The sequence below is a fragment of the Rhipicephalus microplus genome, chromosome 5, assembly GCF_043290135.1.
Source record: "Rhipicephalus microplus isolate Deutch F79 chromosome 5, USDA_Rmic, whole genome shotgun sequence".
NCBI lineage: Eukaryota > Metazoa > Arthropoda > Arachnida > Ixodida > Ixodidae > Rhipicephalus > Rhipicephalus microplus.
The window spans coordinates 93,756,853-93,774,975 of NC_134704.1; the positions used below are offsets into that span (position 1 = coordinate 93,756,853).

General features: G+C 41.9%; 1 protein-coding gene across 9 annotated transcripts in view; it reads right to left on the minus strand.

The window, feature by feature from the left end:
- Positions 1-5,123: 5,123 nt before the first annotated feature.
- The window catches only part of LOC119174335 (cytochrome b5 reductase 4), a 323,373-nt gene continuing 310,373 nt past the window's right edge, over positions 5,124-18,123 (minus strand). For all 9 annotated transcript variants that reach the window (XM_075895768.1, XM_075895763.1, XM_037425194.2 and 6 more), the window contains 2 exons: positions 12,289-12,375; positions 5,124-6,178 (listed from right to left, as the gene is read on the minus strand). In XM_075895768.1, the coding sequence (XP_075751883.1) occupies positions 5,956-6,178; positions 12,289-12,375 (310 nt within the window). In that variant the 3' untranslated portion in view covers positions 5,124-5,955. The remainder of the gene's footprint in view (positions 6,179-12,288; positions 12,376-18,123) is intronic.

The window sequence follows — 18,123 nt, forward strand, 5'->3', positions numbered from 1 at the left end:
TTGTGACGTCAGACAAAAGTTGAGCCTTATCAGTGGTGATGAGGGCCTCAAAATTTTTCGCTGGTTTTGACCGTTCATTGCAGGGAAGCCAACTTCTCAGGAGAACATTTAGCTCCGAGCAAACATACAGTACGCCCACGTGACAAGGGGTAACGTCAGACGAAAGTTGGGCTTTATCATCGGTGATAAGAGCCTCAACTTTTTAGCTTTTGGCCACTCATTTCAGTGAAGCCACTGCATAAGGGGATCCATTTACTTGGAAGGTGCTCAAAATATGCCGGTCGATACAAGTTGTGATGGCAGACAAAAGTTCAGCCTTATCATGGGTGATAAAGGCCCCAACTTTTTCAACTGTTCTTGGCCATGCATTGCGGTGAAGCGAGTGCATCAGGGGAACATTTTGCTCGGAAGATACGCAAATTAGCCTGTCACTAAAATTGTGACGCCAGACAAATGTAGTGCCTTATCAAGGGTGATAAGGGCCTCAACTTTTTAGACTGCTTTTGGCCATTCATTGCAGTGAAGCCAACGCACCAGGGGATCAATTTGCTCGGAGGGAACACAGCAAAGTATTCCCGTCTTTACAAGTTGTGACGTCAGACAAAAGCTGAGCCTTATCATGGGTGATAAGGGCCTCAAAAGCTTTCGCTAGTTTCGACCATGTATTGCGGGGAAGCCAACTTCTCAGGATAACTGTTAGCTCGGAATAATCGTACAGTACGGCCACGTGACAAGTCGTGACGTCAGACAAAACTTGAGCCTTATTACAGTTGGGGACCTCACAGGTTTTCGCCGATTTCCACTATGCATTGCGGGGAAGCCAACTTCTCAGGGGAACCACGAACTCCGAACAAACCATTAATACGCCCACATGACAAGGGGTGACGTCAGACAAAATTTGGGCCTTATCATCAGTGACAAAAGCCTAAACTTTTTCGACTGTTTTTGACCATTCATTGCAGCGAAGCCTAGCAATCAGGAGAACCTTTAGCTCTGAACAAACATACAGTGTGCCCACGTGACAAGGTGTGACGTCAGCCGAAAGTTGGGCCTTATCATCGGTGATAAGGGCCTCAAAATTTTTCGCTGGTTTCGAGCATGCATTGCGGGGGAACCAACTTCTCAAGGGACCCTTAGGCTCGGAACAAACGTGCAGTACGCCCGCCCACGTGACACGCCGTGACGTCAGACAAAAGTTGAACTTTATCAAGGGTGACAAGAACCTAAGGGTAATAACGGTTGCATGCTGCTGTAGTGTGTGTATCCTATTTTAACGCCAGATGCGTTGAAGAGCTCGTTTAGCAGTAACTCCGACGTCAGTGCTATCGGTTGCGAGGAAAAAATTATCTTGTGGGTGATAGAAACGACACGAAAGATGCAATAATAAGAAATTCTGGGTCTGATAGCAGGGTTGCACCCAGGTCTTTTGCGTGGCAAGCAGGTAATACACCTCACAGCCACGCGTAGGCTTGTGAGCCAAGCGAAAATAACTTCCTCTGGTTAGAAATGCAGTGAAAGTAACCTTCATGTCATAGTAGAAGCAGTTACTATGCCAACCTAAATGCCCGTAGTTTACCGCTACGCACAGATAGAAAAGCAGCCTGCCGAGCCCTCTCGACAGGTAACGTTTCAGACGCGCATCACAGCAAACTTACAAAGCACTTAACTGACCGCCCTTCGTTACGTGTTTGTATACAGTGGATACCTTGTCACTGAGAGGGAATGAAGTGGCACACTCTATGTCCAGCGTAAATTTCCCAGGCCCTCCTTTGTGAATTCACCGAAGCGCACCGAATTACTTACTATGGCAGACAGGCACGAACGATTAGATGAGATGCGCAACAATCACAGGGTTTATCCTGATCCTCCTCACTCCATGATGAGATACGAGGTAGCCCTGATAAGGCGAGCCCAAACTCACTCTTTAATGACGCCACACATTCAGCACTACATACAAGGCAAGGACGGTTCTCCTGCTTGCATGGCTTGTGGTGGCTTCCCGGATAACACTCACGTTCTCTGGGACTGTCCGGATGGTTGTGCAGCCATGGGTGAGAGCCTCAGGCACGTACCTATAAACCTAAGACCTGCGACCCTGGAGGAGTGCCTAGCAGACTGCTCCCCAGACATCATAAAGATACTGATCCAACATTTGAAACTTATGCTCTGTCTGATGGATGGGCATTTATTTTAGTGGGTTTAGACTGGGGTTTGCTTATTTTTAATAAAGTGGTTCCCCAGACATCATAAAGATACTGATCCAACATTTGAAACTTATGCTCTGTCTGATGGATGGGCATTTATTTTAGTGGATTTAGACTGGGGTTTGCTTATTTTTAATAAAGTGGTTCTCTCTCTTTCTCCTGATCACATCCGCCGCCACCTGTGATGCTGTTCTCGTAGCACTTCCATCCTGGCATGATGAATGCAATGAAGGATGTTTGCACAGATTTATTTACCGCATTATCACAGCTGGTGCGCAATATGTTCGTACCTCCACGAGATGCCAGCAATGTTATGGTCGCATGTGGTACTGTATAGCATGATAGTTTGAAAAGAAAAACCACTCGCGAGACATGTATTTTATTGCATGGAAGGGTCACTGATTGTGTGTGTGTACTTTTGGTGCACTAATGTAGATGCCTGCTGAACTAGGCAGCCCCATTTCGTGTGCAGAGCGCTTTTTTTGGGCATAGCGTCGCATCTTTGGCACAGCGTAAGAAACACTATAGGGTCTTTAGAACTGCGTATATGTGTATTTTATAGTAAAGAAACTCCTCACCAAATACTTGCGTATCAATGTTGTGCCTCAGATTTGCATAATATTTGCTTTTTGATCAATATAGTTCGCAAGTATGAATGCAGGACATACCAGTTCAATTGGCTGGGTGTTGAGCAAGTGCATAAACTTTGGCCAGGTGGCTAAACCGTGTGACGGGCCAACATTTCTGTGTTCAATTATCTCAAGAACTAATATGTCATCTTTAAAAATGTGCGATGAAGACTGAAGCGGGTCATGTGCGGGCTGCATGTTTCCGATTCCAGCATAAGAAATAGAACTTAAGCCGTCCCCTTAGATGGTTAGGGCAGTGGTAAATGGCCCATGATCCCTCCACCCTTCTCTGCGCACGCCTGTGACATTCACATGATTTCTTCTATTTTTGTAAAGCTTCCTGGAATACACTTTATGAGATGGCAAGCAGGCCTCTTGTTGCGTTGTTCTGAATCTCCCATATGATTTAGGAATGATGTCATTGTAATGTGGTTTGCGTCGTGGTAAGAGAAATAAGTCTGCGGGGGCTGGGTCTAGAAAACATTAGGTACAACAAGAAGCTGAGGTTTTGGAAAATAGCTCTAGACAAGAAGCAGTGTATGAGTTAGTGCATTGTCTTTATGCAACATCCAAGTCTGATTTTCCCAAAATTCAAGTCTCTTGTAGTACATAACAACCCCGAATTGTGCTAGATTTTTTTGGGGTTAACTATCTGGTTTACCATTTAACCTTGTAATGATGCCATATGATATGAATTTATGATGAAAAATGCTTTTCAGTAACAATAAAAGAATGCAAGCAAAATCACCTGGATTTTTGATCAATTCGTGCAATGTTTTTAGAGCCAAAACACTTCAAGGTCTCTGTGTGTCGGCGTGCATCGTCTTCTGCTGCTGTTGTGGCAGTTAATTTGCTTGAGCGCAAGAGAAAGGGTGCCAGTGTCTCAGCGCTCACCGTCTGGCGAGATGAACGGCGCGAGTTGACAATAAAAACAGTCTTTTTGCGATGAATGAATGCTGAACTACCAGCTTTCAAGGAAAGAGAATGTGCCCTCAACCATGAGAGAAAACACCAATAGAGACAGCCATGTGATGTCGCGTATATACTGTTGGAATCTCAGTGCTATTTTTTCTAACCAGGTGTCAACATTCATGTTTGCCTATAATTATTTATTTAATCATATATTATTATTAATACCATATTTGAATACACACTTTTATTTTATATGATCAAAAATAAATCATATGTATAAAAACGAAATGGCCATAATTTTAAGACATGCATGTCCCCTTGTGGTGTTTATGAACTTATGCTACTGCTGGGGGACACTGCCTAATCAGTGCAATGACTATAAATTAGTTTCAACACCACGCCACACACCTGTATCTCATCACTTGTTAGAATGTTCTTATTAAAGTATTAATTTTCATCAGCAATGGCAAGTACCTGGTTGATTCCAGCACGGCGATGTTTCTCATCTTCATTGAACAAATAAGGCACAAATTTCGCACCCACACAAGGCATCTCGAGATTGTCATCACGTATTTGGTGGCATCATCTTGCGCATATTCACTCTTTGTCGGCAACCTCTCAGAGATTAAACGACCATTTCTGTGGATCCCAGCATGAACTCTTCAGACATTGTGGTCACTACCTGTTGATGTGAAATGTAGTAGAAGCTTCAGATCAACACTGACGGTCATTCTGATGGGTTTGAACTGCCTAAACCATTTGGAGCACTGTGCGTGATTCATACAGCCCTTGCCATATGCTTGACTAGGCAACTGACCTGTGTCTGTGAAGTTCTTGTCAAGTTTGTAGCAATATCTCACAAGCACACCTAAGTTGTTTCACACGAATCTTTCATAGCCACCTTGGTGCTAATCTGGTGAGCAGCACGTGTTTGTGCTCACTTCAGCGGCTGTAGATCACCTACTAATTGTGAAAGCAAAGCACCGAAATTTACAGTTTGTTGCTATGCCTGCTTCTACATGTTTTCAGTAGCCACAGTGCCCAGATTCTGTGCTAGTAGGTGTGCTGTTTCAAGAGTTCCCTCATAGACCATTGAGTACCTCATTCCTTTAGTAAAGTGAATATGGCTTTTCATAATCTTTTCGTTTAGCTTATAACTCACTTTGATGATCATCGATGGTTTCTGCAGGAGTTTTTTTTTTTTTTTTTATGTGGATACACTGGAGACAAGGAACAACGCGCACAGATGCGGTGTTTCTGGTGAGTGTAAGAAGTACCAAATTTTGCAGCAGTGCATCACTCGAAGTCACTTTTTTGACAGCAATGCTATGATAGTATAGCAGCTGTGCAGTGAAAAGCAACACAATCCAAACAGAAACAGGTTTCGAAATATACTTCTAAAACTGTTATAACAGTGCATGGGTCACGTTCGTCATCCTGCAGTACGTCATCGGATTCGCTGAGCAATGTACAAAAGAAATTTCTGCTGTGATACGAAGTAATTTTGCATTTTCGTTTTCCGGCAAACATATGGCCATGCTACTGCACAAGCACATCGCGTGCAGTATTACATACTGACATAGAGATTCTCTTACCAGAAACAATTGCTACAACAAGTCCCGCATGAAGTGTCACACAGAAAAGGCTTCTTCATGAAAGCATATCTTAATCTGTGCACTGTAATATTTTACAATGCACTTTTTCATTCAACTCTGAAATGTATGTTATGTTTATGTGTGTCGGTACTAGCACAGAACAGAGATTTGAAAAGGCTACAGCTCACAGAATACTTTAGATATAGCAAAATACAGGCCAGCTCTGTACACTGTTGCAACACTTTTTTGCAATACATGTCAATGCACAAGAGTGCATTTCGATGTCAACTTATTCAAGCTAGTGTGATTTGTACTTTCACGAGCAGAATTTCTGGTGGCAAAACTGGGAATTGTACTGCAAAAAAACAGTGCAAAGGAACAAAAACACAAAACTGCAATCTCAGCATCAAAAGTGACAGTTAAAATGAGCGAAAATTCACGAATCGTACAAAAATTACATTAAAAACATTTCCTAGCATTATGGTGCAAGTTGTGGAGTTCACTTGCTGTTACATATTTCGTGGCACGAGAATCTGAAGCCCAGCGTTTAATGGCACGTTGATGGTGCAGAGATTTTGGCCCAGCTTTTTCTCTGCACATACTGCTTGCTGTCCTTCAACCGAGAAAAGCGTGCACGGACTTCGAAGGGCACTGTAGGTCTTCCAGGCACTTCACCGTGGCCTTGGTAAACGGCAACGGACCGCATATGCACACAAGCAGGGAGTCACTCTGACGAATGTCTTCGGGGATCAGGGGCTCTAGCAGCTCATTCCGCACGCGGCCTCGGGCACCTTCCCAGGAATCGTCAGGCTCCGAGAGTATGTGCTCCACACGCAGCCTGTGAAAGGCCACACACAGCTCAGGTGAAAATGTGTAACTGGAAATGAAACTGGTTTTAGCTAGAATGAACTGAGATCAACTAGTTCGAGTTGGAAACAAGCTGGGATGCAACTGGCTTTAGGTAAGATTAAACTACAAAGATTTCTATTTGAGGAGATAGCAACTGGTACCAGTAGGAGATCAACTGGTTCAAGATTAACGTTGAACTGGAAACATTTCCATTTTAACTAAAGCGACTGGTCATGGTTAGAGATCCACTTGTTGAAGCTGGGATTGAAGTGGGAATATTTGCCGTTTAACTGGGAGCAACTGGTACCAGTTGGGAATGACTTACTTATACGGGAAGCGAGTTGATAAACATCGTCCTAGTTGGAAACCCCACTTAAAGCAATCTACTGGATCTAACGAACATCTAACTGGAACTATTTTAAGTTGTACTGTACACAACTCATTCCATTTGTGTTTGAACCTGTTGCGCCAGAAACTTCTTGCGGCTGGTATACATAGTCAAGTGACATTTATTATATGTGAGAATAAGTAAGGAGTGAGCTGGTCCTGGTTGATTAGCAGTTAAAGTAATCAGTATATCCAAAGCAGTGGACTCATGGTCGGCCAGCAATCTAAGTGCATTTATCCCAAACCATTTTAATGACTGGATGATGTCATGATAGTAGTTTTCATCGTATACATTTGTATAATTAAGATTATTTCATGGCTACTTGTGTAGAATTGTAACAGAAATTATTGAATATTCAGAAATGTTGCCCTTATTTTTACTTTTCTTTACAAAAATGTATCCTTCTATTTACTGTTTTCCTCTATGCCATTTTCATTTTTTTGTTTTTGCTTATGATAATCTGTTGTTGTATTATTGGGAACATTGTATTGCCCCTTTGCACTTACAAACTTGTGTCGTTATTCTTTTTTTTACCCCTCCCTTCTGTAATATCTGTTGACCCTCAGGGAAAATGAATAAATAAATAGCTTAAAATATATCCTGGGAGATATACTGTCGAACCGCGCTACAAGGAAACTGACAGGGCGCGGAAAAAATTTTGTTCTAGTGAAATAAAAAAAATATAGCTGATCAGAGCTAGCAACACAAAGGAACATTTATTCTCAAATTCGAAAAATGTCTGCTGCTTCCTATTCTTTCTCAGCAGCGTCACGACGTCATTCTCACCCATGCATAGCGAGGCCATGGTGAAAAGCACGCTGAGACATGCCTAAAACCACCTTCAAAAAAAAAGCAAACAGTTGCATTAACATGTGAACACCAGCAGCTGTCCGCCATCAAAAGTATCCTATAGCGCCGAGATGAAGGCAGGGTATCGTGGAGCGGCGACTTGCATTACTCTATGCCATCATTATCATCCATCACTCACGGCTAGCTGATTTTGTTGATAATATGGACGAACAGACGCTCTGATTAGTTGCCACACTAGCCAAGCGCGAACATAATGCTAAGAATCGGAATCTGTAAAGGCATCGGTTCGCGGTTGCATCCAGCAGCTGCATGAAGAAAACCATGAACTGAGCGACTGAGCTTCAGCTTCGGTTCGTCTGCGGCTCAAAATAAGCCAGTGGCAAAAGCAAGGCAGTCTCATTGCCATTGCTATCGAGCAATGGCGGCGCCCATACTTGTTGAACAGCGGCAGTTTCTGGAGGTGCCAATGTGTATTTTAGACCCTGTTGAAGCATTTTCAGGCTCTGAAAATGCATCGAAACGTTAAAGATTGGGTGTAATGCAAGCAACAAGTATCTGAGCCTGGAATTGCATCATAAAATTTCATTGAAGCGGGAAGATCCAAGAAAAAGTTTTCGTTGTGGCGACAATATTTATGCATTGACTCCTATGGACTGCTGACGGGGAATCATGAATTTTTTGTTGTAGCGGAAATATTGTTGAAGCGGTATTCATTGTAGCAGAGTTCAAGTGTAGTTATTTTCAGCCACTGTGGGACAATGGGGGGGGGGGGGGGGCGAGAGAAGTGCCCAAAGGCAATGCTGCATGTTTGAACTGTTTTCTTACACATTACTTGGTTCAGCAGGCTATAAGCAATGCACTAACCTTTAAAAGAAGCTTTTAATGTTATTTAAATTTTATAATAATTTATGCTAAGCATCACGAGTACTGCTATAGAAACACACAAGAAAAAATTATGGATATCTGCAAATGTGCTGACCGAGCTAGGCGAGCGAAGTTTGCGCGGTGCACAACCTTTGCTCGCCTGATACGAAAACGAGCCGAGCCTGTGGTCAAGCTAAGCTGAAACATTCTGTATTCACCGCTTCACTACAGCCTCAGTGCATGTTTTGTGCAATTTCAATGCATCACATAAACCCGTTTACACGGTGTTTGCTCTACTGTGCTTCCGTGATGATAACAAAAAGGCTATGTTCAAACTTGAAAAATTGAATTGCTGCACAAACTTGAAGAAAAACAAGGGAGACAGGAAAGAGTGCGCTCTTTTCTGTCTCCCTTGTTTTTCTTCAAGTTTGTGCAGCAATTCAATTTTTCAGGTATGAACCAACTAGTCTGCAAAAAAGTATTGCTATGTTCAGCGTACACCATATTAAAAACTCAGCCACAAATTTCTTGGATTTCAGCTCCACAAAGTGGCTCCAAGAATAATGGCAAGACAAGCAACAAGGTACTTCTAGGCGCATATGTGCTCCGATTATTTGGTGAGTTGAGTGCACGGAATCCTCCTATTTAAATCCTGTTAGATATCACCTTTATTTTTGTTTTAAGAATGTGGGACGAAACCGAAATGCTGGCAAAACAAGTCAGTCCTTTGTCTTGTAATGGCAGCAGGACCAGTGACGCCTCAACTTCAAGTTCAGACGCTCTGATAGAGTTGAATTATTGAGCACAAGTAGCATTGCAGATTGTTTTCGGTTTTGCAGTATGCACAGAAAAAAAGACCCAAAAAGACATGAGTGCAGATTTGAGGTGGACTGGCGCCCTGCTCGTGAGTGCTGTTGAGTTCTCGGAAACATTTTATGTACTGTATGCACAACGTGCGTGTTCAGCCAAAAACGCGTTTATTGCCTCCTAAGAAAACACCCCAGTCGATGCGGTTCGGGTCTTGTAGTAAGCACCAATCGGCTTATATATACTTGTTCTACATAAAGTCACAAGAGTCACAAGAAGGCCACATGATAAATCATAAGGCCTTCTTGTGTATTTATTATATTATGCTGTTATAGGCATAAGCGTGTAATGGACTGAACCTGTGTTATCCAACACACTGCAGCCTGACTACTAGCTGTGTTTGATTTACAATTATAGAGAATTTAGGTTGTTTTCTACAGTGCTATATCTTTTTGATTGCCTCAAATACAATATACCCAGGCATAATTTACTTCATACCATCCTCAAGTTGAGATTTAGTGGCATAGCATGATAGTCATACAACACTCTGAAAAAGAGCACTTTATCTATTGGTAGAATTGACCCAATATAAATGGTGAGTTTCTATTGGTAGAATTTACCCAAGGTGTAAGCTTGGGCGAGTTTGCAGTTCTTACTTGGGCACAGCTCAAGCTTCTATTCGTAGAATTTACTCAAGGTGTAAGCTTGGGCGAGTTTGCAGTTCATACTTCGGCACAGCTCAAGTGCAGGCTGCAAGCATGTAAACACGACAAGGCGCTAGCCATGTGTTTTAATTTTGCCCTCTCGTATTTTCGCTCCTTCATTACAGCAAAATTTTAACTATATACCGTTTTCTTTAACGAAATAAGGCACAGTTGATGTTTGTGTAATATTTAACTCGACCTTTTGCTATAGTTCATCTCCTGCAACATTGTGTCGATACTGCAGCATCAAAGAAATAAACACAAGTCATAGCTGCCTTGGAAAAATAGTCACCTGCAAGGTCCCCACCATCAAAAAGAGCCAGAAGAAGCATATGTAGTTTTGATGACAATGTATTTGAACATATGCCTCATTCATTCACTGTTATGATCAATGAAGGGGTGCTGCTACATTTTGGGATTTCTGCATGATGACGTGACACCGATGAAACACTTGTGCAAGATTAATTCAATGGGTATAGTTCCAGCTGGCTAATAAGATCCAATACACCAATATAGTTCTAGTAGGCTGGTACAGCTACAATGGTGAGCTGGGACCATTTGAAGAGGAGAAAACTGGTACCAGTTGCAGAGGGGAAACAACTGGTATCAGCTTGTGGGACCAGGTAGCAGCTAGAACCAATGGGTCCCAGCTGGGACCCATTACAGTGGGGACGAACTAGTCCCAATGGGAATTGCTCCATTAACCATTTGAACTAGGAATAGTTGGGGCCAGTCCAAGTTGCATATTTTCTCTTGGGAAAGCTTAAGATTCATCACGATAATTTGTTCTATGGGTAGAGCAGCGTTGTCAAGTGCATGAAGTGCTTAAGATAACACTTTTAAAGTTTCCTCCAACTATATATGGTTTCTAACAAAAAAAAAAAAAAAACTTAAAGAAGCTTCACAGTAGCAGCCTGAAAAAACAGCGGAGCTGATATTCTGGTTATTTTTCACTCTGTTTTTTTTTTCTATGTGAGCAAAGCACACAAAGAACAGGACGAAGAGAGCGTGCACCGACTGAGTTTCCTTACACGCACTAGGTGCAGCTGCGCAATGACATTACCGATGGGTGCAGCTTTTTGCTCACATCTTGAAGCCGAATTGCAAGTTTAAACTGTTAAGCTGTTAGTAAGAATATTTTGTCGAAAGGTGACTGTCAGGGGTAGGGGACGTTCATGAATGCTAAAACCACATTAATTTGCCGCAAATAACCAATACACAAACTGACTTCCAATTACGATTAGTCGAATCAAGCCAGACAGTTTTCAAAGTAAACAGACATTGAATGAAATTCAAAGGTGGCATAGACATAGTGAGATATGTGCGAGTGACCAAGCACTCTGTTGGAATTGCCTCCTACTTTTGTGATGAAGTATGGCTCTGTGCACAGAAGTACAAAATTAGCTAGAATGTCAATGTGCTTTGGCACATACTTTGGGGATGAATATATGTTGAAACTGGTGAAAACCTGAAAATACAATAAAGTGAACATACCTTGCAGATGCACCGGTTATAATTTGTAACAATATAGTGTTGACATGAATTTAATTGAAAAACTACTTTATTAAGTTACATTAATTAGCATAATTTTCAAATGGCAACTTGCAGCCCCTCGTCACTTGTACTTTGAGAACATTTTCCTCTGAGAAATTTTCTTTTTTTCTTTGGAAGCCTCATGTTTAAACATACTGTCATAGGATTACCGTAAAGACGTATGTCTTTCAGGTAACCCTTCTCTATCTTTCAGGTTTCATGTCCCTTATGTCTTTTAGGTAAGGGACGTGACGCTTTCCACTACCATCGTGCACAAAGACCCTATGGCCGGGTTTGTCCACTTATCGACACAGCGCTGAAATGGGACTTAAGGTAGTTTTTTAACAAACATAAGGAATGTGGGAAGCGAGAGTGTCCTTCCCCATAGCCCCTTGTTCCCCACTAGCGCATGCACCGGCCCTGCTTGCTTCAGGTGCACGGCATACTATAACATGCCTCTGTGCATGTCTATCTTCCTTGGCTGCCAGCGAAGTTTCCACTTTGAGTTTGCTGCTCTCTGGCAGCGGCTCACAGCATGAGAGATGCTGGCACACCTGCAACGTTGAGGTGACGCTCTGTCTTTGCGAGCGACTTCTTGTTCGTGCATTTCAGTGGTTTTGCCTTTGTATGATAACCATGTCGCCACAGGCGAGTGTGCTCGATCAGTGCTGTAGAGCTACTCTCACGGCTCACAATTTCGTGATTGTCCCACTGTGCTGTATTTTTGGTTAATGAACCCGTGTTTGTTGATGACGTGCCTCGTGTGCCTTTTCTGGGTCAGGTTGGCTGGTTCAGGAACCCAGCCTCAGTGTCTCTGTGCGCGACAGCAGTGGAGAACGCATTCCTTCCCAGTTGCTTCATAGGGTGAACTTTTTGAGCAAACCTATCTTCACACAAGAGGCAAACGAGTGGTCCCGATTAAAGAGAGATGCAGCTAAGGTTTATATGGCGGAAGGGTTGTCTCTGTGCTGTAGAATGAGAAAAGCAGCATACCGATTATGTTGCTCCTGTAGACGATCCAACTCCTCTTTCCAAATGATGTCTCTCACAGTCTTGTTGAATGTCACCAAAGTTATATTACTGAAAGAGAAAAAACAAAACAAAAGATGCCATACATTCATTAAATTACAGCCGTTACAACGACAGGTGTGAAACTGGTTCTAGAACACAGAAACAAACATAAAATAGAAGCACGTAAGAGTGTCATAAAGATAAGAAAGGTACTACACAGACGAATTCAAACACCACTACCAATCAGTAAGGTTCAGATTTTATTAACCACTCTAGAAACATACTTCCCTGAACTTACAGTCATAGGCTCAGTGTATCTAAGCCATGGTGATGAATTTTGCCAGACATGTACGCTGCTGTGTTGTCATGGAATGAACGCATCATCACTAGTCAATGCATTGCATTGCACACAAACAATAAATTGCATAGGGGTGATTCCACAAGAGATCCACACGGGTCCAAAAGTTGATATGTTAGATTTCATTGAGTATTTTATATTTTGCGCACCTCTCACCAGGTAGCCCAAAAGTCAACTTTGTTTTATGATTAACGGCATAACTTACGAGAAAAATATATCAAACTTCACCAACACGGAGGCACCAATATCGTCACCTGTCATTTTCTAAAATAGCAGATGCTATAAAAAGAGAAATATTTTTGTTTCAAGGAAGATATTTTTTACCTGAATTGCATGTCTAATGAAGAATGAATTCATATGGTTTCAAGTTTGTAGACCTTAAGAAAATAGCTTTTAAATATGTCTAATTTTGCGACAGTTTAAAATAAGTTATGTATTCCCCATTTTTTTCTCCGAAAGTATTGCAAGCAGCGTTTTCAAACTTGACACATTTTAAGGATATAGTGTGTTCATTAGGTACATATATTATTGCTACCATAGGGCAAATGTAAATTTTTATATATTACCTCAAAGTTCTCATATTGGCAAAAATGTACTCCACTGAAATTTGAATAATAAAAAAAACCTCATCTTCGATTTTTCTTAAAATCTCGTAAATAGACAACCGAAGGCCATCATACAGTAATATAGAAAAACATGTTGCATTATTTTGTTTTTAGCGACAATATTCGTGGTACAAATCAGAGCTTTTCGAGAATGCACTGATAAGTTGAGAAATCTAGAAATCGGAACGGAAAAGCGGCAATGAGCTTCAAACACGAGTAAACGTGACCGCATTTGGTGAAGAAAGGCTCTTTTAGCAGATAGGAGTAACAATTTTGAACACGATATTCTACAGTATCTCTTATACATAGAGCACTGAGACTTCTAATATGTGGTGCCTCTCCATTACAGACACACAGATGAAGCTGCTGTGACGGCCATGTGTTTGCAACACGTTGGGTAAGAGAATTGAATGTTGAATGAGTTCATAAATGATTCATAACAAATATTTATCATTTGGGGCACGAATACTGCCGCATTAGACTGAAGAGCACGCTTTAGGGCAAGTTGTCATCGTCGTCTGCTCTACAGATGAATTGCTGTGCGCCGCATCTCAGAGGCAATGCTTTAGATCATATGGTTCAAAGTAGGGACAAAGATTACGCCTCCCGTAATTTTATCGACAAAAACATTGTGAAATTCATTTTAACGTACTATACTTCAGTTTTGCATTCGCACTGCAGATACTTGCGCACGCTGTTTTACATCTGCTCTCATTAAAGGGGAGAGACATAGGAACAGACGACAGATAGATCGCTTTCGTGCTGCTGGTTTCACGCATAGTTGCATTGCCAGTAATTTGAGCCTCAAGGAGCGTGGGGATGGCTGACCACTTCAGCCGGGATAGAGTTTTTTGTTCAGATTACCTCATGTTGCATAAAAAGACAATACTTTATCAAAGAAACTTCCGCAAGATCGAAGACATCCGCCTGTTTGCCCTCCAGAAGCTTTTGCTGAAAGCTGCCCGCCATGCACATAACAACGACCACGTCTGCCAGAACTGCTTCAGACGCCTCAGAGATATGCTGTCTTCGTCTAATGGTTTCTCAGCTGAAATAGCTCATGAGTTTTTGCCGGAAGAAGAAAAAGGCAGAAGTCAAGAGCGGTGCGTAAACACGCCTGAAGCATTGTCACATATGCGACTGGAGAACCTGCATGCGCAAAATAGCAAAGTTCATGCAGAGCCAATACAACTTAGCAGCAATTCTACAGTAACCGTGAAATGCCACCGTAACGTGTGTAACCGCCACTTTCAACCATCAGTTCTAAAATGCAGTGTGTGTGCCCAGTGGTTCAAGAACTTCAAGCAAGCCTATGAAGCGTGTTCTTCGTATCAAGAGCGCAAGCGTTTGTTGACACTGTTGCCGAGTGATATAGAGCGCCAAAAACTTCGAGCGCTTATACCAAACTTGTCAGCTTACATGATATACAGATCCCGACGCTGGCGCGCGAAACACGGGATATGGTTAGCACCAAATGCGGTAAAAAGGACACGGCTGAACCCAATGGACGTCCAGGCAGCTATGGCTTACTACTTCAAAGATGAGTATAGCTGCTCTCGGCAGAGTCCCAACAAAAAAGATGTAGTATCTGTTATCATTAACAGAAAAAAGGAGCTTGTTTCGAAAAGGTTTATGACCCGTTCGGTGCGAGAGGCTTACCGTCTCTTTAGAGAAGCTAATCCGAACACGTCGATTGGGCTCTCAAAGTTTTATTCACTGAGGCCGAAGTGGGTTCTTCTTGCACCCAAACAAGAAGTGTGCCTTTGTATATACTGTGCTAATGCCACGGAGTGTGTTTCTGCCTTACAAGATGTCACCGATGGTGCCTACACGGCGGACTTCCTGAAAGAACTATGTCTTTGCAGCTCCCGTACAAGTGATTGTTTTTTAGGCCATTGTGACTATTGTGCTAAGGAGGACGCTCTGACAGCCACATGTTTAGGAATCCCTGAAGATATTGAGGTAGCCTATGCAGTATGGGAAAATGGCAATCTAGTAAAAAAAAAAAACAGCCCAGGCAAGTGCTTTTCTGCGAGAGCTAAGTCTATGGTTCGTGAAGTGGATTACCCATGATTACATAAGATACATTCAAGAATCAGCAATACGCCAGGCGAAAGAGAACCAAGAAAAAGAATCTTGCATTTTTCACTTTTATTTCGCCGAAAATTGGACAGCCATTTTATCGAATGAGGTACAGTCGTATCACTGGCACAAAAGACAGGTGTCTATATTCCCGTGTGTAATCACAAGGAAGCAATCAATTCAAAGTTTTGCCGTCATCAGTGATGACACATGCCATGATGCTGCACATGTCTGTTTTGTTCTACAAATAATCCACAACTATATGAAGGAACAACTTAACCCTGACACGCATGTTACTTATGTTTCTGATGGTGCATGCAGTCACTTCAAAAACAAGTACCAGTTGTTTGAGTTATGTCAGAAAGATCATATATCAACAAAGTGGATTTTTTCGGCCACAGGACATGGCAAGAACTCTTGTGACGGCGTTGGTGGCCTACTAAAGCATCAGGCTACGCTCTACAACCTCAGAGCGGCAAGCTCAGCTGTGATTATGACAGCATCCCAAATGGTGGAGCAAATGAGCGTGAAGCTCAATAATGTCAAGCTGCTGTGTGCAAATGCAGACGAGCTAGAAACATTCCGTCAGTTTAAGAAGAGCCAGTGGAAATCGTTGCCACGTGTTCCAGGCATACGTTCTTGGCATGTTTGGCTAAGCACATCTGAGGGCACTGATCGTGGTCGTGTTTTGTTAGCGTCATGTACTGCTAAATGTGATCTGCAAAAGATGCAGCCATTTTGAGCGCATCTCTTGTTTCACGCAGTCACCACCAAAATACCAGTGAGGGTACTTCAAGCGCATATGCTTTTTCTAGCGAGACCCAACACTTGCGTTGGAACATTTTTATGTTTGAGTTTATCTCCAAATATAGACAGATGTGTTGCAACTGAGTTACAGTGTCGAAGATTTCCTCCATTAGAGCTGTGTTATCAGGAGCATAAATGCGCCTTCATGGGTACGTATCTGTTACAGTGCTAAAACAGCCTTTCTTCACCAAATGCGGTCACGTTCACTTGCTTTTGAAGCTTATTGCCGCTTTTCCATTCCGATTTCTAGATTTCTCAACTTATCAGCGCATTCTCGAAAAGCTCTGATTTGTACCACGAATATTGTCGCTAAAAACAAAATAATGCAACATGTTTTTCTATATTACTGTATGATGGCCTTCGGTTGTCTATTTACGAGATTTTAAGAAAAATCGAAGATGGGGTTTTTTTTATTATTCAAATTTCAGTGGAGTACACTTTTGCCAATATAAGAACTTTGAGGCAATATACAAAAATTTACATTTGCCCTATGGCAGCAATAATTTATGTACCTAATGAACACACTATATCCTTAAAACGTGTCAAGTTTGAAAACGCTGCTCGCATTACTTTCTGAGAAAAAAAAATGGGGGATACGTAACCTATTTTAAACTGTGGCAAAATTAGACATCTCTAAAAGCTATCTTCTTAAAATCTGCGAACTTGAAACCATATGAATTCATTCTTCATTAGACATACATTTTAGGTAAAAAATATCCTCCTTGAAACAAAAATATTTGTCTTTTTATAGCATCTGCAATTTTCGAAAATGACAGGTGACGAAGTTGGTGCCTCCGTGTTGGTGAAGTTTGATATTTTTTTCTCGTAAGTTATGCTGTTAATAATAAAACGAAGTTGACATTCGGGCTACCTGGTGAGAGGTGCACGAAATATAAAATACTCAACGAAATCTAAAATATTAAATTTTGGACCCGTGTCGATCTCTCGTGGAATCACCCATAGACATGATTCTCATGGCATGCATGATTGATTTGATTGATTGATTTGTGGGGTTTAACGTCCCAAAACCACTATTTGATTATGAGAGATGCCGTAGTGGAGGGCTCCGGCAATTTTGACCACCTGGGGTTCTTTAACGTGCACCCAAATCTGAGTACACGGGCCTACAACATTTCTGCCTCCATCGGAAATGCAGCCACCACCGCCGGGATTTGATCCCGCGACCTGCTGGTCAGCAGCCGAGTACCTTAGCCACTAGACCACCGTTGCGGGGCTCATGGCATGCATGAAAGGACTCCAGGAATTTCCATCACACATAAAGTCAGTTGTGTAAAGTGCTTGCTTCGATAAAGTACAGTTTAGCCAACAACAAAGGCCACACTTCTACAATCCCAGTGTTTGCTAATATAGATATGGCACAGGTAACCTCCTCAGCATGATGGAGTTGCATATGACAGGTGGCCAACTGATCATCTGACAAGAAGTGAATTGAACAACTCATGAAAGGCTCACAAAAGATTGGTAAGGAGGCCAGCACAATGTCAAACATCAAAGTTCAAACATCAAAACAACAAACATCAAAGTTTGTCGTTTGGTATTTGCTGATGATTATTGTGGCTTGCGACTACCGAATTTACTCAACTGTACTGCGACCCCCATTGTAACGCGGGGGGTGGCGTTTCATTGAGTCCAGGAAGAAAAACATAAAACAAAATTGAAAATTTGTGTGAATAATTGCATTTAATTTTTAGTCAACTTCACTTTAGGTACTTGACTGTAATGCGAAAGTTCACTTTAAACAGAAAAAATTGGGGATAAAAGCTTGCGTCACACTCGAGTAAATATGATACATTTCATTTATTGCACTGACAGATTGGTTCTGTAGTTTGTAAGTGAATTCTTGGATAGGCTTCAGGGTGAATTAGACGAAGACAAAGAAAACACACAGAACCCAGACGAGCACTGTATTTTTGACTTGGGCGAGTATGTACCAACCCGCCCAAA